The sequence below is a fragment of the Pimephales promelas genome, chromosome 21, assembly GCF_988280905.1.
Source record: "Pimephales promelas chromosome 21, fPimPro1.hap1.1, whole genome shotgun sequence".
Lineage (NCBI taxonomy): Eukaryota > Metazoa > Chordata > Actinopteri > Cypriniformes > Leuciscidae > Pimephales > Pimephales promelas.
This window is the reverse complement of record NC_142789.1, coordinates 1,480,584-1,500,955: the sequence shown is the minus strand read 5'-3', so window position 1 is coordinate 1,500,955 and position 20,372 is coordinate 1,480,584. Positions and strand designations below refer to the sequence as shown.

General features: G+C 35.9%; 1 protein-coding gene across 2 annotated transcripts; it reads right to left on the bottom strand.

Annotated features, from left to right (window-relative positions):
* Window positions 1-81: 81 nt before the first annotated feature.
* Window positions 82-20,333, bottom strand: nek4 (NIMA-related kinase 4). Of its 2 annotated transcripts, none has more exons than XM_039656396.2 (16): window positions 20,061-20,333; window positions 17,114-17,380; window positions 16,837-17,034; window positions 15,228-15,335; window positions 14,945-15,099; window positions 12,180-12,309; window positions 11,577-12,098; window positions 10,185-10,238; window positions 8,258-8,404; window positions 7,991-8,125; window positions 7,090-7,156; window positions 6,343-6,452; window positions 3,844-3,920; window positions 2,457-2,638; window positions 2,153-2,286; window positions 82-508 (listed from the first exon to the last, which is right to left on the bottom strand). In XM_039656396.2, exons 1-16 carry the CDS (start codon window positions 20,145-20,147, stop codon window positions 410-412), a joined length of 2,472 nt encoding a protein of 823 aa, XP_039512330.2. In that variant the 5' UTR covers window positions 20,148-20,333; the 3' UTR covers window positions 82-409. The 2 variants fall into 2 exon arrangements, with proteins under 2 accessions (XP_039512330.2, XP_039512331.2); XM_039656397.2 differs by having other exon boundaries at window positions 6,343-6,449.
* Window positions 20,334-20,372: the final 39 nt, after the last annotated feature.

The window sequence follows — 20,372 nt, the reverse complement described above, 5'->3', positions numbered from 1 at the left end:
TTTTAAAAATAAATCAAAATTATTTTGCCCACATTTGTCCAGAATACGGTTTTAGGGTTGATGCAAAAAGAGGAAACAGCATTCCTGAAAATGTCATTTATTAAAAATCATTACATTATTCATCATAAATATACAGTCCAGAAAATAGAACTATTAAACTATTTCCAACGTCTTGCTATTAAATTCAAGATTGCTATCACCATAGCATAGGTTCACATTTCCAATATAAAATAATGCTTTTGTGAAATTTAGAGGGTGCATAATAACATAGCTTTGTTGCAGATCTAGTGTTAAGCTCAGTTTTATCACAATATATTTACAAAAGTAACAGTGATTGTTGATAGGAGGCTTCAGTGAAGTGCCCATCATCGGTGTTTCGCTAGCGATCCTCGTGCGCATCTGATCTGGCTCAATCTTTGAACGCGACGTCCTCAAAGAACTTCAGCTGTCGCACTTTTACCGCGTACCGCTTGTATTTCTCCTCCCCCATTTGCTCATGCAGTAAATGCTGGATAGAAAAAAGAATAGAAATAACAGTCTAACTTCTATTTATTAGGGCTGGGTATTGAGACAAATTTCACAATTCGATTCGATTTCGATTAAATATCGATTATTTTGGATATCAGTTACAATAAATGGCAATTTTTCTCACGGGAATCAAATCTGTAAACTATGGGAGTCTAGTTGTAGCCTATAGGCTTCATTAGCCTAATATGAAGGTAATAATGAACTGTTTTGTAGTTTTACGAACACTTAAATTACACTTTTATTTCTTTTTATAATAAGAAGATTATATGAAATATAAACATTTAAATGGTGGCTGTCATAAAAAAAAAAAACTTGCCAGATTTATTCAAATATGCATTAAATATTGAAGAACACTAACGAGTGTGGACTAACGGGTTTTCTGAGGTAAATATGACGATACATGACATTGATTACAAGCTGTTTAACTGACGTCTTTCCACGGATGAAACGCAGATTGAGCGAATCAATGTGACATGAACGGATTTGGATAAGTTGTACTCTATCTTTAACACACTTTCAGATGCTCATTCATGTTTATTTCGTGCTGTGACTGGTATTATTGAGCCGAGAGAGAGATTAGCGCTGCTGCTCAAGCCACAGCGCCAAAACGCTATTTATGTTTTTGAATTTCTAAAGAAAATAGACGTAATTTGAAAATTGAGACTTTGTTTAGTAACAAAGGACAAAGATTATTGCGATTTTTTGGATGCGCGCAGCCGCGATACAATGTCCCATACATTCAAATGAAACAGGATGACTAATCGATTCTTGAGATTTAAGAATCGATATCGGTTCGTAAAAATGAGAATCGATTAATATCGAGAAATCGATATTTATTACCCAGCCCTACTATTTATGTCTTTTAAAATTACAATCCATTTAGCAAACTGTTTTAAATACATCCCCTTTAGTAAACACCTACAATACAGATTGTTTCGAAGCCCCAGCTAGAAATGTTTTGTTACCACAAAGTTCTAATAATGTTTTCAGCGGGTAGTTTTATTTTGGTTCCCAGAATGTTCTCCTAAAAGGAACACAGCAAAAACTCCAGTGATAAAAGTTAATGAGATAATTAAGTGATTAATTGAGTGATGATTGGGCATTACTGAAGATAAAAAGGAGAAAAGTCATATTTTTAAGTCACCATTATGGTGATTAGTGTGTGCTTTAGTTGGGGCAGCTTTACAGGGATAATATGAACAGGAAAATAAAGGGTAACCAGTACTCTAACATCAATGGGTCTCATGCACTATTTGCATGGATAATTAAGATTTATATGCACAAGAAATTTGTTTAACTCACAATATGTGCATTCTCACATCAATTTGTGAATTAGTATTCATAAATGATTCCCCAAACCACTTACACATACACAAACTTAATTTTTAAGCAGACTTGAGCTATAATGCAGTTTTATAAATATGATTAAATATCATGCATGAAATGTAATCTTAAGGCCCCCCAGAGTGTAATTTTTGTGTACGTGTGGTCTCAGTTGTTCCTGCACTGTATCAAAAATACTGATTATGAAAAATACTGAATCATGATTTGTTTGTAGACATCATTTTCAATGGCGTATTGATTCTGATGTCTTTCTAAAGCTCAAGGACTTTAGCTAACTTACCTCTCTCTTAACTTCATCCTCTTCCTGCATGACGTCCAGGACTCTGTCCAACAGCTTCACACCGAGTGCTTTCACCACATCTGTCCGCAAGTGCTCCATCACTCTCCTGACCTTCGCTGGACCCGTGCTGTCATCTACATACAGAACATTAGGAATATCAGACTAGTGTACTGTACTAATCAATGAAGAATTACTCGATTCACATTTGTTCAAAAAATATTTAACATTTGCAATTTTCTGTTTTAAAGGAATTTAAAGATATGCTGTGAATGTTACTGGGAAAAAAAAAAAAAAACTTAGTTACCTAATGGGAAGCCACTAATTTGGAAATCCCCCTGCCCCTCTCTGGATTTCCCATGAAGCATCAGGGTGTCCCTGTACTTCCTGTTTAGTTTGAACTCAGGCAGGGATACATCTCTGGCATCCATGTGTAATGTCTGAGTCATCATTTGAACCAAGTCTTGCATCTCACTGGTCTCACACTTTCTGTATAAAACATAATTTTAAAAAAAATTGGCCTTTAGTCACTCACTGTTACAGGCAGTAAACAATGCGAAGAACACCTAAAGGATTATTAGGAACACCTGTTCAATTTCTCATTAATGCAATTATCTAATCAACCAATCACATGGCGGTTGCTTCAGTGCATTTAGGGGTGTGGTCCTGGTCAAGACAATCTCCTGAACTCCAAACTGAATGTCAGAATGGGAAAGAAAGGGGATTTAAGCAATGGTTGTTGGTGTCTGAGTATTTCACAATCTGCTCAGTTACTGGGATTTTCACACACAACCATTTCTAGGGTTTACAAAGAATGGAGTGAAAAGGGAAAAACATCCAGTATGGGTCAGTCCTGTGGGCGAAAACGCCTTGTTGATGCGAGAGGTCAGAGGTCGACTGATTCAAGCTGATAGAAGAGCAACTTTGACTGAAATAACCACTCGTTACAACCGAGGTATGCAGCAAAGACACAACACACACAACCTTGAGGCGGATGGGCTACAACAGCAGAAGACCCCACCGGGTACCACTCATCTCCACTACAAATAGGAAAAAGAGGCGACAATTTGCAAGAGCTCACCAAAACTGGACAGTTGAAGACTGGAGAAATGTTGCCTGGTCTGATAAGTCTCGATTTCTGTTGGTAGAGTCAGAATTTGGTGTAAACAGATTGAGATCATGGATCATCATGCCTTGTTCCCACTGTGCAGGCTGGTGGTGGTGGTGTAATGGTTTTCTTGGCACACTTAAAGCCCCTTAGTGCCAATTGGGCATCGTTTAAATGCCATGGCCTACCTGAGCATTGTTTCTGACCATGTCCATCCCTTTATGGCCACCATGTCCCCATCCTCTGATGGCTACTTCCAGCAGGATAATGCACCATGTCACAAAGCTGGAATCATTTCAAATTGGTTTCTTGAACATGTCAATGAGTTGACTGTACTAAAATGGCCGCCACAGTCACCAGATCTCAACCCAGTAGAGCATCTTTGGGATGTAGAGGAACGGGAGCTTCGTGCCCTGGATGTGCATCCCACAAATCTCCATCAACTGCAAGATGCTATCCTATCAATATGGGCCAACATTTCTAAAGAATGCGTTCAGCACCTTGTTGAATCAATGCCACAGAGAATTAAGGCGAAAGAGGGTCAAACACAGTATTAGTGTGTGTTCAAATTAGTGTGAGGTCTTACCGTTCTCTGTAGTCCCCCTCTGAGCGTTCAGTGGAGCTGGTGGAGGAACTACACTCGTCTTCATCAGACTTCCTCTCCTGAGACACAAAGACAACCAAAACTGTCCAAGTCAGATCCCTTTAGACCAACCAGCTGAGATCTTGGATTCTAAGGTGATGATGTGTAACATTGAGATGATGTCATAGAGCAGAGGGGTACGTAAGGTGACAGAGGCTAACGTGAAGAAACCTTAAAATAACACTAAAACTGAGCATGTATTTATAGATTTATAACAGGCAAAATGCTGTAAAAGGTCAAATAACATGCCATCCAATCAAATTACCTCAAGTTTTGCGGTCAAAACGGACTGCATCCACACAAGTAGCGAGCATACGGCTGCGTGCAGAGACTGAGGCCTTAGCAAATAACACTACATCACTGCAGTTTGTAAAAGTGAGGATTTAGCACTTTTAGCACAGAGCCAATTATAGACACAGGCTTTAAGACTCAAACTCTCTTCAATACAAAAACATACTGTGTGCGAGTTCTGGTTTTTAATGTTTATAATCTATTATACGAGAAAGAATGCAATTTTTCCCAAATTTCCAAAATTTCAACCAAGTCACAGCAGAACTGAATACAGTTGTTTTTCATGAACGAATCTGTGGTTTTGAATGAATCGTGAGTCAATGATTCAATGATTCGTTCATAATTACAGCGATTTGCTTCTTTACTGAATGACTTGACTCACTCATTAAGACCTATTGGTGGTTGTAGTTTAATATGTAAAAGTATCACTTCATTTTTACCATCACTGCATATTTCTCTATTGTCCCTTAACGGAAAAGGAGTGACTGCAGTGGAAGAGTGAAAGAGAGAGGTTACGCAGAAGGATGTTAAATTCCTCAGTAGTGTGACGCGAAAATGTTTGGGAACCAGAACCGCTCATAGAGTATACTTATTTAATGTCAAGATGAAACAGGTTTTATTACATGTGAAATTTAAAGGGATAGTTCATCACAAAATGAAACTTTTGTCATCATTTACTCACCCTCATGTTGTTCCAGACCTGTATGAACTTCTTATATAGAAGATCTGATATAAGATCATATGAAGAATTTTGGGAACCACTGCATGAAAAAATACACTTTTTTCCAAAATATCTAAATGTCCCACAGAAGAAAGAGTGGCAACGGCAGGATTTTGATTTTTGGGTGAACTATGCCTTTAACCCTCAGGTGCTCTTCGTTTCGGAGTCACACTTGTTATCTTTCCGGTCAAAAGTGACCGGACACCTAAAAATGAAACTTTCTCCATCCCAATAAAACCAATGCAATTTATTTTTGTTCTATAATATTTATTCTTTTTAATTTGGTATTTTGAGACAATTTAATTGAATTTATTAATATTTATGCAATATTTATTGTTTATTTTTGCCATGGAAAAATATATATATTTTTCTATATATATATATATTTTTTTTTTTTAAATATTAATGCAGTATTTTAGTTTAATATAGAGTCTAGGAAGAATTTTTGAAGAAAATTAGCACCATCTGGTTACAGTATAGAGAAAAGGCATAGAATCATGGTGTGACCACTAGATGGGATGTACAGCTCTCTATGGAGAGGCATGTGAATTCCCCAGCTGTTTATGAACACATTTTTTTTGTTGTTGTTGTTGTTGGTGGATTTGAATATATAGTTGAAACAATTTCAAAAACTATTTCTTATTAAAAAAAATTGACAAAATAAAAAATTCATATTTTTTTTTTCTTTTTTTTTTTTTTTACAATTTCCCATTCATTTCCTATGGGGGTCATTTTTGACCAAAGACCACAAGTGTGACTATTTTTTTTAACACCACTTAGCATGCTCAGATCATGACCTCAATTTTTTGTGTGTTCACATACCCAATGCCATAAAACTCACAAAGTTTCGTAACATTCCGATGAAGCTGTGATTTTTAAAAATTCAAAACATACTTTTTGTAATCAAAATTTATTGGTGTGTATGTGTATAAAAGTGTGTTTGTATGTGTGTGTGTGTGGGTGGGTTTGTCTGTTTTGCACTCTAGATGTTGTAGAGTGTCACCCCTTTCCTGTGGTGTACTTTTTTTAAAAATTGTGGCCGATTTGTCGATTGTACATACAAAAATTCAGAGAATTATTTTTTTTTTGTCGATTTCCCATTCATTTCCTATGGGTCGGTCATTTTTGACCAAAGCCCACAAGCATGACTATTTTTTTTTAACACCACTTAGCATGCTCGGATCATGACCTCAATTTTTTTTTTGTGTTCACATACATAATGCCATAGAAGTCACCAAGTTTCATAGCATTCTGATGAAGCTGTGATTTTAAAAATTTCAAAACAGAAAATGTTTCGGTCAGAAATGACCGAAGAGCACCTGAGGGTTAAGCAAGGACTCTGCTTCTGTCTAAATGCTCTTACACTGCAAGTATGAAGTGTATGGTGTTTGAACGACCGTTCTGAGTCGAGGACGAAACATTAGACGTACCTTTTTTGTTTCCAAGGTTGTGCTGGCAGGTCTCGGGTAGTGTAGCTCATCTGTCTGCTTACGGTCTAATGAGGGGACGTCACAAGATGCCCTTCTGACAGCGGACACTGCTTCAAAGAAAAGAAAAGAAGGAATCATTCTCATTAAACTGTACTAAATCTCCTTTTATCTGAATTCATGTATGCAGCACCTGTGGGCTTTGATCATGGTGCTCATGCATGCTAATGGACACGTGCAGAAACGTCTGGCTTTGATCCGCCAATACTGTTCTTAAAGGGATACTCCACTTTTTTTGGAAATACGCTCATTTTACAACTCCCCCAGAGTTAAACCGTTGCGTTTTACCGTTATTGAATCCATTCAGCCGATCTCCGGGTCTGGCGGTACCGCTTTTAGCATAGCTTAGCATACATCACTGAAGTGGACAAGACAATTAGCATTTACAAGACAAAGTCCTAAAAAGTCGTATTTCTGATTCGGTGGCTCTGAACAACTGCTCGCTACGGTTGCGAAAAACAAAGAAAAACGAACCCCATTAGATTTTTTTTTTTTTTTTGATGGATGAACGTTTTTGGAGGCAGTGTGCAAATGTGATTGACGTATTTATTTTTTAACATGCTAAAATTTTCCGAATTTCAGACTCAGTGTGCCAAGGGAATATGGAGTGCACGTGAACAAGCTTTTGGTCTACTTTTGCAGTAATTTTTCCATTCATATTGTTATTGTTTTTTAAACATTTTCACAAACCTTGCTGTCTGGAGTTCTCCTGTAATTGCTTCAGTCTTCTCCTTTCCCGAGCAGACAGTGGGCGATTCTGTAAGTAGGGATTTTTATTAACAACAAACTCACAGATTCAAACAAATTGTTTAAAAGATACATGAAGCCACACAAGCACTCTCCACATGGATATACTGTAGTTTACAGTTCACCTTAATCCACTCAAATATATTAGCAAACCACAACACAGTTCCAAGTGTCTCAAATGGCTTTTTTAGTTTGAGTAGGAAGAAAAAAAAACAAAATAAAACCCAGTTCAAAAGTTTGTTCCACCACAGAGGTTATAAAAAACACAAAAATGATGTAAAACGTGGAGCGGATTTTTCAAGTAAGAAGGATTCGTGAGTACACTAGGCCGGTTCTGGATGACTGTTTTGACTGTTGACTGTTTTTGATTGGGGAAATGTATTTATATATATTTTTTCCCTTATTAACTTTGTGGATTATTGAACTATATGAACTGGACTGTTGGAATTACTGCTGATCTTGGGACTTGAGCTCATTTTTTTTTTGTAACCTCTGTGATCGAAACAAACTTTTGTTTTGTTTTGTTTTGTTTTTTTCTTCCTACTCAAACTAAAAAAGCCATTTGAGACACTTGGAACGGTGTTGTGATTTGCTAAAATACATATTTGAATGACTTTGAGTTGTCTGTCATATTGAATGCAGGGGTCTATTTAAGAGTGTTTATGTGATTATTGTATGGCAATTATTTTCTCAAATAAGTGAGGGGTTTTGTGAAAGACAAACCAGACTGCACAAGAACGTTTTTGCAAACTGAACTAAATTATTGACAGAAACCCTGTCTGGCACCCCAGCATTAAAGAAACCAAACCAAACTAAAAATCAGAGAGTGTGGAAACGTTACAACCTGCTGTTCTGGAGCGTTCCTGGATGAGAGATCGGTAGGCCTGTTGTTCTCAGAGTTACTCTGGACTTCCTGTGCACGGTTTACTGATGGGATATCTTCAGGAAGAGGCGGCAGAGGTCTGGGCACGGCTTTGACCTGAACACACAGAGGTTTTAGTGAGTAAGATCAGCGACACACAATATAAAAAGAGAATGTTAATTCATTCTGGCTTGTAGTAATTCTTTATAAGTTATAAAATAGTAGATTTCCAATTCTCAAGCTTCTCACTTGATGAGTGTTGTGTTCTTGCAGAGACGTGTCCTTCTTCCTCTGCCGGCGCTGACGTGACAGGGACGGTTCGGAGGAAGAGGAAGGAGGAGGAAGAGCGGCTCTGCTTTCCTCCGAGAGCGCCGTGGACTCGGAAATGCATGGCTCCTAAATGTTATTACCAGTAATGTTTAAATATTATTTAAAGGATTAGAAATATTTTTGTAATACACAACAGCAGCAACCACAATTAATTAATCAATGATTTGCACAAAAAGTCTGTATTTCAATCACCATCAAAATTTCATTTCATTTCATTTCATTTATTTATTTATTTCAACAGGGACAATGTGCAAAAAAAACATTAATTAAAGATGCTTTGCACCAGATTTAGCTTAAGCTAGTTTCCATCTGCAGTCCCCGAGCAGGTACAAAATATACAATATAAAATGTTATAATTAGTCACTCAAAAACAACTATCTATCAATTCATTCATTCATCATTCTCTATTTCAACCATCAATAAAACCTCACTAAAAGTCATATTTACATACATAATTATCTATGCTGGCACAACTGGTTGTTCAACAGCACTTTCCTTATATTGCTAGAAAAATCCTTCAAGTGTTTTACTATTAGGGATGGGTTTAACCCTCTGGGGTTGTTCGTTTCAGAGTCACACTCGGGGTGTTCGGGCCCAAATGGACCCAAAGGGTGCGATTCATATTTAAAAAAAAAAAAAAAAAAAAACATGATTTTTTTTTTTTTACTCGTTTTTTTTTTTTATATTTTTTCTTTTCTTTTTTGGTGTTTTGAGAAAATTTAAAAAAAATATATATATATAATTAGTACTAATGCAAAAATTATGACAAAATTTCCCCCCATTGAACGTAATAGAAAAAATATAGATTTTTTTTTTTTTTAAAGCTGAATTTCATTTTAGAGTCAAGCCTAGGCCTCATAAAAGCAATTTTTGAAATGAGATGGGTGCCATCTGGTGGACAAACTGAGCATTTTAAAAATGCAAAACACATGTAAAATCTGAATTTTTGGTGTGTTTGTGTATAAAAGTGTGTTTGTGTGTGTGTCTGGATGTGTCTGTTTTGCACTCTTGATGTTTTATAAATTCACCCCTTCACTGTTGTGTGCTTTTTTTTCAAGATCGTGGCTGATTTGTAGATTGTACGCACAAAAAAGCTCAGTATTTTCACATTTTTGCCAATTTCCCATTCATTTTCCATGCAAGTCCATTTGGACCCGAACACCCCAAGTGTGACTATTTTTTTTACAACCACTGAGACTATTCACATCCTGTCCCCAATTTTTTTGGGTGTTCAAATACCAAATACCAACAAATTAACCAAATTTCGGATCATTCCGATGAAGCTGTGATTTCAAAAAAAAATGTATTTGAATTCTTCGGGACCATTTGGGCCGAACAACCCCAGAGGGTTAAAGTAAATATTTGTACTATTAATAAGGTAACACTTTAAAATAAAGTTCATTAGTTAACATTAGTAAATGTATTAACTAACATTAACTGACAATGAGCAATGCATTTGTTACTGTATTTGTAAATATCCAGCTGTTCATTGTTTGTTCACAGTGCATTAACTAATGTTAACAAACACAACCTTTGGTTTTTAATAATGTATTGATAAATGTAATAATGTATTGGTAAGATTAATGCATGCTGAAGAAGTACTGTTCATTTGTTAGTTCATTTTAGTTAACTAATGAACCTAATTGTAAAGTGTTACCATTATTTACCATTATATACCAATATTTATGTAATATTAATATAACTATATACATGTATTTCAAGTATACATTTTACAATATACATTTTCATAAATATCTTTAAATAAAAGTATTAGAAAGAAAGAAAGAAAGAAAGAAAGAAAGAAAGAAAGAAAGAAAGAAAGAAAGAAAGTTGGACAGTGTTTTACCATTAAAATGACAGGAACAGGCTTGAGTAGTTTCTCTGTGGAGTCTAAACTTCCCTGCAATGTGAAGGACACAAAATACATCAATTAATTAATCAATCAATCAATCAATCGATCAATCGATCAATCAATCAAATCAATCAGTCAAATAAATGAAAGGGATAGTTCCTGAAAACTGATCTTCTACTCACCCTGATGTTGGTCCAAACCTGTACGACTTTCTTTCTTGTGTGGAACATTTCGAAGAACATGATTGGTGACCAAACAGTTTTGGTGACCATTGACTTCCATAGTATGGACAAAAACAGACATTTTTTAAAAATATCTCCTTTTACGTTCCACACAAGAAAGAAAGTCATACAGGTTTGGAATGACATGAGAGAGTGAGTGAATAATGACAGAGTTAAAACATGTTTGGTCCATTACCCCTTTCATTGTGAATCTTTCTTTAAGCACAGATCATAAAAACATATTAAAGTCCATCAATATAAGAGGGACTTTAAAGGAGGAGTTCACTTTAAAAAAAACTTTTGCTGATAATTTACTCACCCCCGTGTCATCCAAGATGTCCATGTCTTTCTTTCTTCAGTCGAAAAGAAATTAAGGTTTTTGATGAAAACATTCCAGGATTTTCTCCATATAATGGACTTCAATAGGGTCAAAACGATTCAAAGTCCAAAAGACAGTTTCAGTGCAAACTGTTCAAAGGGCTTTAAACAATTCCAGACGATGAATAAGGGTCTTATCAAGCGAAACGATCGCTCATTTAAAAAATAAATAACAAAGTTTAAGTTTTATAAGCTCAAATGCTCGCCTTGCTCTGTTCTGTGATGCGCGTTCGTGACTCTCCTGTTCGAACTCGTTCATCAAAATGAACGAATCTTTTTCCGAATCATTTGGTTCATTCAACGAACGAAATGAACAAGTTGACTCAGTAAAAGATTTGTTCATTTTGATGAACGAGTTCGAACAGGAGAGTCACGAACGCGCATCACAGAACAGAGCAAGGCGAGCATTTGAGCTTATAAAACTTAAACTTTATTATTTATTTATTAAATGAGTGATCGTTTCACTTGATAAGACCCTTATTCATCATCTGGAATCGTTTAAATCCCTTTAAAGCTGCACTGAAACTCTCATTTGGACCTTGAACCGTTTGGACCCCATTGAAGTCCATTATATGGAGAAAATCCTGGAATGTTTTCATCAAAAACCTTAATTTCTTTTCGACTGACGAAAGAAAGACATGGACATCTTGGATGACACGGGGGGGGTGAGTAAATTATCAGCAAAAGTTTTTTTTTAAAGTAAACTTAAAACAGGGCTTTAAATACTGAACTTGTCCTTTAAGCAAACCTATCAGAAGCTTTGATTGGATCCATCACAGTGACGTACCTCGCTCTCCTCAGTTGAACTTCCCGCGGGACCATCCTGTATGACACAGGCATCATCAGCTGAGCTTCTTCGGCTGTCGGGCTTTCTCTCAGCACTGAGATGTAGTTCAGGGGGCTCGTACGGGAGGTCCTGCAGGAGCTTCATGGTGTCGTCTTTGAGATCCATACTTGCTTCGAGAGCCTTGTTTTTGGTTCGATCTGCAGGTTTGGGAGTGTTTGAGCTTTCAGATCTCAATGACATCTTCTCCTCCGACTCTTGTTCCCGAGGCTGTGTCTCTTTCTTCATGCTCACAGATGGAGGCTTGTGGTTTTGATGGCTGCTGGGCTTTGGCTGTGGTGGCTTGGCTTTTCTTTGTTTCTGGGATTGGATTTCAATGTCAATATCGCTAATAGTGGTTAAAGATTGGCCTGTTGAGTTAAGAATGTCCCGATTGGGAGATTTGGGGGGCAAGGGTGGGTCAGGAACCACATTTTCCACTGCACCGTTACAGAGTTGTTGTCGGTTCAAGTTATTTTCTTCAACCTATGAAATGTGGAAAACAAAACAGATGAACTGAGATCATGTCCACACACAGGGTCTTAAAAATCAGCCGCTTCATCCTACCTTTCTTCTTCTGGTCTTTGACTCAGAGTTCAAACACTGAGGCTGGACTTCATGATTTGGTTTGGTCGAGCCATCTGATCCGGCACTGGGTTTGCTGTTCGTTGCATTTTTCCGTGATTTGGCAGTTTTCCTGTTAGATCAGTAACAGGACAGAACATTGTAAACAAGGGGTGGAAAGGTACACTTATTATAACTTGTACACGTGAACCAACATGTTGTTTTAATCACTGCTCTGTGTGCGGAACGTAATTTTAAACTCTGATTTTGCTCCTTTTGTGGATCAATATCGTTTAAATCAATATATTTTGATGTCGCAACCAGTGTTGGGTAAGTTACTCGAAAAAAGTAGTTAATTACTAGTTACTAATTACCTCTTCAACAGTGCAATTAGATTACTGTACTAATTACTCTCTTTAAAAAGTATTTAATTACTTTTAATTACTAATTACTTTCAAAATCCCATATCAATCTCAACCAGCTGAATAATACAAGGATAGACATGAATCTGTTAATTCTTTCAAATAAATACAATAAAATTGCATGAATTATCCTTAAACTGACCAAGGAGAAGGTTATATTATAAAAACAGACTTTTTAACATCAGACAGTACATTTTGATGTTAAACCCACTATTGTTTTATGTCTGATCTCATGACATTTCACACTTTTTTCATACATATTTTACAATAATTCATACGAATTTGTACGAGTGCGGTCATACGATTTAGACGCCTCATAAAATGCATACGAATCGCTGTGAGATCGGATTGATCCATACAAAGTATTTACCTCAATTACATCAGAAGTAACTGTAATTAAATTACAGGAAAATGAAGAGTAATCCCTTACTTTACATTTTCAAGGGAAAAGTAATTAAATTACAGTAACTAATTACTTAGTAATTAATTACACCCAACACTGGTCGCAACACATCTGAAAATTAATGAAGCACACCGAGTGAGTTGCTCCCCAACAAGTGCACAATCCAACCGGTCTTAAACATGATGAGAAATGCTTTAAATTAAGCACTTTCAATTAAATCATAAACCTACATGGCTTTCATCTTACAGATGTATATACTCACTTAATCCAAGTTTTTCAATGTCTCATAAAGGATTTTCCTGACAGAAAGCTAGTCAGAATTTAACTTTAAATGTGCAGACTTCAATGAACAAGTGCCGGAGAGCATGCGTGTCAAAAAGATGACGAGAGCCCAATAATCCTAACCGTATGCTAAAATATTTGCATATTAGCATCAACAAGTAAAAGCACTTCAAATCTCTCGCGCCAATTACAGCATCAGCATAAACTGCAGCGATATTGATTAAAAAAAATAGAAAAAAGTTAGTTTTTTCCCCCTCCTGTACCAAAAACATACCGAACTGTGACCTCAAAGCCAAGGTATGTACCGAAGCGTCATCTTTGTGTACCGTTACAACTAGAGATGTACCGTTGTATCAGCCGCTGATTTTTATAAGGCAATTTATAGCTTGGCTACAGCATGAAAAAGGCCAATATTACAGATGGTATAATGTCTGTTGCGCAATAACAAAAGACTAAAAAAAGAGAGTAGGGATTGGCAACGATTAATCGCGATTAATCGCATCCAAAATAAAAGTTTGTGTTTACATGATATATGTGTGTGTGGTGTGTATAATTATTTTGTATATATAAATACTAACACATGCATGTATATATTTAACCCTTGTGCTGCATTAGATTTTTAACACCGTTGAGTGCATTAAGGACCAAAAATGGCCACATATTAAACATTGCCTAAAATATTATATATTATTATTATTTTCCACTTTTACCAAGTTAAATCTTTTAACCAGCATCAGTCCTCATCATAACTACCAAAAATGTATTCAATTTCAGGATTTCTTTAATTACCAGTTTTGTTTGCGAAACCATCGATTTGTATAAGAGGAAAAAACACAAAAATTCAATTATGTTCAATTAACTAAATGCAAAGAGAAAACTTTAGATTTGGATTATCACAGTCCCGCTTTGCAAAAAAAATCCCACTTAGCGCGTTAGAGACCAAAAATGGCCACCTATTAAACATTGCCTATTGCCTAAAATAAGGTGCATTTCCACCCATAGGGAATAAATATGTAGTGACGTCATCTGGTGGAATACACTATATAATGCAAATATAATGCTTTTGCTTCAAAATGAAAGGATGTTTGTGCAAAAATCATGTTTCATGTATTACTGACAGCCTCAGATTTAATGGGTTTCAATGGGCCATTTTTGGTCTTTATGGTGCTGAGTGTTACTATTTGATCTACACAGTGTGTGTTATACATATTTTGCAAAATGGGATCACATTTTTTACATGTATCCAAAAAGTCACAATTTTGCCAAATTTCATACCATTTGCATTAAAACAGCCAAAATGGTCAAAGAAATTAAACTGCAAAAGACCAAAAATGTCCCTAATGCAGCATAAGGGTTAAGAAAAATGTGTTCTTAATATATCAAATATTTATATTTATACATAGTATTAATAATTATGTATAAATATATATAAAGTATATACTTGCAAATATTTCTTAAATATATACATGCATGTGTGTGTATACAAATATAATAGAAAATAATTATACACACCACACACACATATATTACGTAAACACAAACTTTTATTTTGGATGCGATTAATCGCGATTAATCGTTGCCCATCCCGTATCGGACAGTATTTGTTTGTTGCAAACCTATTGAAATCTATTAATGCGACTTGTGTTGGAATAAGCACGTACTCTTTAGTGGCCTCCAGGAACATGGAGATCTGGTGTTTGATATACGGCTGTCGGAGGATGTGTTTGACGTCCGGCCTGTCCTCTGGTCTCTTACACAGCATCCGCTTTATCAGGTCTCCCAGCTGGGGGTCGTACTTACTCGGCATCTGGGGCAGCTGAATATTAAAAATGAATAATTAATAATACTGTTAATATAATATGAGGAGGGATGAAATGAGTAAGGATATGAACGGAAAGCTCTGACGCAAATATTGTGAAACAGACGAGGAATATAATCCTCTACCTTCCCTTCGACGATCCGATAGACGAGAGAGTTCATGTCTTTTGCGTTGAAGGCGTGTTTTAGAGTCGCCATCTCGTACACACAACATCCCAGAGCCCATATGTCTGACTGCAAACACACACAAACACACATAACTGAAATGAACAGACATAATGATTCGTCTTAAACACAACATTTGGGTGAAAAAATAAATAAATAAATAAATAAAAAAAGAAGCTATTTTAGGAGCGTTGAGATTTCTGTCTTAAAAATGAAGAAATCCTCAGACATTTTATGTTTGATATTTTACTTTTTTTTTTAAAGCCAATTCTCCATAACATTATGTAATGTTTTACATATCAAATTATATTTTATATAACAATTTCAAAAGTATGGGTTTGGTTAGATTGTATATGCTTTTAACAAAAGTGTCTCATGCTCACCAAGACTGCATTTATTTGATAAAATAAAAACTGTAATATTGTGAAATATTATTACAATTGTGAAATGTTTTCTATTTCTTTATTTTATGATGTAAAGCTGATTTTTCAGCATCATTACTCCAGTCTTCAGTGTCACATGATCCTTCAGAAATCACTCTAATATGAGGATTTAGAGCTTAATAAATATTTCTGATTATTATGAATGTTAAAACAGTGGTGCTGCTTCATATTGTTTTTGTGAAAACCGTAATCAACTATTTTCAGGATTCTAAAATAAAAATATATTACAAAACATCAAACATATTTGAAATAGAAATGTTTTGTAACAATGTAAAAGTCTACTTTAACTTTTGATAAACTGAATGCATCCTTGCAGAATAATATTAATAATTTCTTTAAAACAAATCTTACTGACCCAAACTTTTGAAGTATAGTATATATATTTTATATACAGTATATATATATATAAATTAGGGCTGAGCAATTATTAATTGCCATTAATCGCATCCAAAATGAAAGTTTGTGTTTACACAACAATATATGCGTGTGTGCTGTGTATAATTATTGTCTATATATGAAGAGTTCAGATGCAAAAGCCTCTAAATGCCATTTGAAATTTTCTTCTTTAATGATGATTTTTTATCAAAATTGTATATTTAAGTTCAGTAATTTCACTTAAATAACAATTAATAGGTAATTATCATTGCCATTTAAGTGAAATCACTGAACTTAAATATACAAGTTTGATAAAAAATCATCATTAAAGAAGAAAATTTCAAATGGCATTTAGAGGCTTTTGCATCTGAACTCTTCATATATATTTTATATACAGTATATATATATATATATATATATATATATATAAATTAGGGCTGAGCAATTATTAATTGCCATTAATCGCATCCAAAATGAAAGTTTGTGTTTACACAACAATATATGCGTGTGTGCTGTGTATAATTATTGTGTATATATATACACACACATGCATGTATACATTTAAGGAAATGGACAGTGAAGTTTGTACGCAGGCGCGCGGACTTGGTGTTGTTGTGTGGCAGTGCTTCACATCGCCACCTAGCCGCCTGGAGTGCATACTACATCAAATTTCACACACTTTTGCGTTAAAAAGTGATAACACAACGCCACTTTTGATCGTTGCACTAGCGGTCATTGTGAGCATGCCGTACCTTGTAGTTGTAAGGTTTGTTGGAGAAGAGTTCTGGACTCATGTAGTACGGTGTGCCGATCAGAGTGCTGGCCATGTCGTTCTGGTTCTCCAAGACTCGTGCGATGCCCAGATCGCCCACTTTGATTATATTGGTTTTGGTCAAGAAAATATTCTGTGTTTTCAGATCTCGATGCAGGATGTGCTTCTCGTGTAAATACTACGGATATTAAAAAAAGGCAAAGGCTTTATTATTCAGCTGAAACTTCGATTGGCCAGACTGATGGATATGGACGTACCTGAAGGGCCATGGCTATCTGAACAAACCACTCCACCACCTGTCTCTCGGGCAGCAGTTCTCCCTTCTGCAGCTTGAGTCTGTGGTACAGATCTCCTCCCTCACAGAAACCCATCACGATGTACAGCTGGCAGTCCTCGCCTTCCCACGATTCCCGGTATGTGACTATGTTGGGATGCTTGAGCTGAGAGAGGAGCTGTGCCTCTTGCTCCGCGGCTCGCCGTTCACGTCTGGAGGATGTTCTCAGGTTCAGCTTCTTGATCACATACTGCCAAAACCAGACAACTTGGCACATAAGACATGAATCCTATGGAAAATGTCTACATTTTAAAGGATTAGTTCACTTCAAATTAAATCTGAGAGCTGGATCACTCCTCCATGGGCTTCTTAAAGGAGTAGTTCACTTTTGAAAAAAACTTTTGCTGATAATTTACTCGCCCCCGTGTCATCCAAGATGTCCATGTCTTTCTTTCTTCAGTCGAAAAGAAATTAAGGTTTTTGATGAAAACATTCCAGGATTTTCTCCATATTATGGACTTCAATGGGGACCAAACGGTTCAAGGTCCAAAAGACAGTTTCAGTGCAGCTTCAAAGGGCTTTAAACTATTCCAGACGGTGAATAAGGGTCTTATCAAGTGAAACGATCGCTCAATTAATAAATAAATAACAAAGTTTAAGTTTTATAAGCTCAAATGCTCGCCTTGCTCTGTTCTGTGATGCGCGTTCGTGACTCTCCTGTTCGAACTCGTTCATCAAAATGAACAAATCTTTTTCCGAGTCATTTGGTTCATTCAAATAACGAAACAAACGAATTGACTCAGAAAAAGATTTGTTCATTTTGATGAACGAGTTCGAACAGGAGAGTCACGAACGCGCATCACGGAACAGAGCAAGGCGAGCATTTGAGCTTATAAAACGTAAACTTTGTTATTTATTTATTAATTATTAATAACGTTTTGCTTGATGAGACCCTCACTCATCGTCTGGAATCGTTTAAAGCCCTTTGAACAGTTTGAAGTTTGTACCGAAAGTGTCTTTTGGACCTTGAACCGTTTGGTTCCCACTGAAGTCCATTATATGGAGAAAATCCTGGAATGTTTTTCATCAAAAACCTTAATTTCTTTTCGACTGAAGAAAGAAAGACATGGACATCTTGGATGACACGAGGGCGAGTAAATTATCAGCAAAAGCTTTTTGAAAAGTGAACTACTCCTTTCAGTTTGAGCAGCTGTCGTCACTCGGACTATTTTATGTCTTTCATAACTTTTCGGCTGGCCAGTTTCGATCCCTTAAGAAGCCTATGGAGGAGTGATCCAGCACTCAGATTTAATCACAAATATCTTCATTTGTGTTCCGAAGATGAACGAAAGTCTTACGGGGTTGAATAACATGAGGGAAAGTCATTACTGACAGAGTTTGCATGTTTGGGTGAACTATCCCTGTTCAGAATGTCAGTAAATAAATGGACCCCATTGACGTCCATAGTATTCTTTTTTCCTGCTATGGACGTCAATGGGGTCCATCATCAACTGTCTCGCTCCTGACATTCTTCAAAATATCTTCCTTTGTGTTCATCAGAAGAAAGAAACTCATACAGGGTTGGAACAACTTGAGGGTAAGTACATCGTTTTGGAGTGAACTATCCCTTCAGGAAGACAATTTAAAGTTTGTTGTGCAAAGAAGGAATGAAACATATCAGCAATCATATTTTCCAAATCTCCATTATTTTCAGTTTGTATAAAGGAAAGTATATGTATTAAGGTTTTCACCAACTTTAATCATTTTTGTGAGTATATTTAAAGTCACCATGAAATCAAAATTGACAATTCCTATTCTTTATGGAACATTGCAGTACTTATTATAAATGATTTATCCATGACGATTTTTTTACATACATTTTGGATTTTCCCTCATAATCTTTAATATAAATATCTTCACCTCCCTCTTGCAGAGACAACCTGTCACTCACATGAGATCCACCAATAGCAAGCCACAACCACCCAATCAATTCCCAATGTACATAATCAAGCCCCGCCCACATTTGATCTCGCTGAAGAAGCAGATAATCGTCAAAATAGGCAAGAAAACTTTTGTTTTATGTCGACTTTAAATAGTCCTGCTTGACAAACAACAACAATAAATAAGTAATTAAACAATCACAAAAACGGTATGTATGAAAATTAATTAAAGAGTAAATCAAATTTTAATTTAAACTTAATTTACAAGAAAAAATGCTGTTCAAAAATTGTTTCAAATAGTTTTAGATCATTATACAAAGCGGGATGTCAACTGCCTTTATAGCAATTATTAGTCAAACAATAAGAACACTTAAAACATTGCTTTAGGCCTATATGCTTAACAGATTGATCTGATTCATATTTTTCATACATATTTATGATCACTCTGATAGGATTATCCTATAGGCTCATAATTTGCCTGTTATATATATATATATATATATATATATATATAAGTGTTGCATGCAAGGAATTTTGGTAACAATTTACAATAAGGTCTCATTTGTTACCATTAGTTAATACATTTTTAACCTGAATTAATAATGAGCAATACATTTGTTAAAAAATGACAGTATCGTTCCAGTATTAATTAATCTTTGTTAATGTTAGTTAACAGTTTTGTTCATGTTAGTTCACAGTGCATCAACCAATGCTAACACAACATTTGATTTTAATCATGTATTGGCAAATTAACATTAACTAAGATAAATGAATGATGTCGAAGTGTTGTTAATTGTTAGTTTGTGTTAACTAATGCATCATACAATAGTACAGAATTCCTACACTTTTTCTTAAAATCTGTAAATTCAATAATTAGACATTATGGAAGAGGCTATAACTCTCAGCAGTGAAAACAACAACAACAACAACACAATCTGATATGAACTAAGATGTGTGTTGTGATTCGGTGACTCTTTCCCGTTCCCGTACCTGTTTACGGTCTGATTTGTGTCTGACCAGGTTCACCTCTCCGTAGCTCCCCTTCCCCACAACTCGAACGAACAAGTAACTGTCCATGATCCTCTTCCGGAGATGCTCTCTGTATCACATAGCGAGTGTTTAAGCCCCTCCACAGGAGTGCGTGTAAAGTGAGCGCGTTATCCTCAATGCATCGACGGTGATTTGTCTGTTTGAAACTTGTTTCGGGTGACAGAGGTTGCAGGAAACAGCGAACTCGGCTTCGGCGTCACCAGGCAACACACTCCGCGTTAACTCTACACACTCCGGTTTAATGTGTGTTCA

Excerpts from the sequence above, each read along its gene's own strand:
- nek4 (XM_039656396.2), bottom strand. The coding sequence starts at position 20,147 with ATGGACAGTTACTTGTTCGTTCGAGTTGTGGGGAAGGGGAGCTACGGA. Across the intron at positions 12,310-14,944 it reads TTCCTGGAGGCCACTAAAGA|GAAAACTGCCAAATCACGGA; the intron begins GTACGTGCTTAT and ends CTGATCTAACAG. Across the intron at positions 10,239-11,576 it reads GTTCAACTGAGGAGAGCGAG|GGAAGTTTAGACTCCACAGA; the intron begins GTACGTCACTGT and ends TTCACATTGCAG.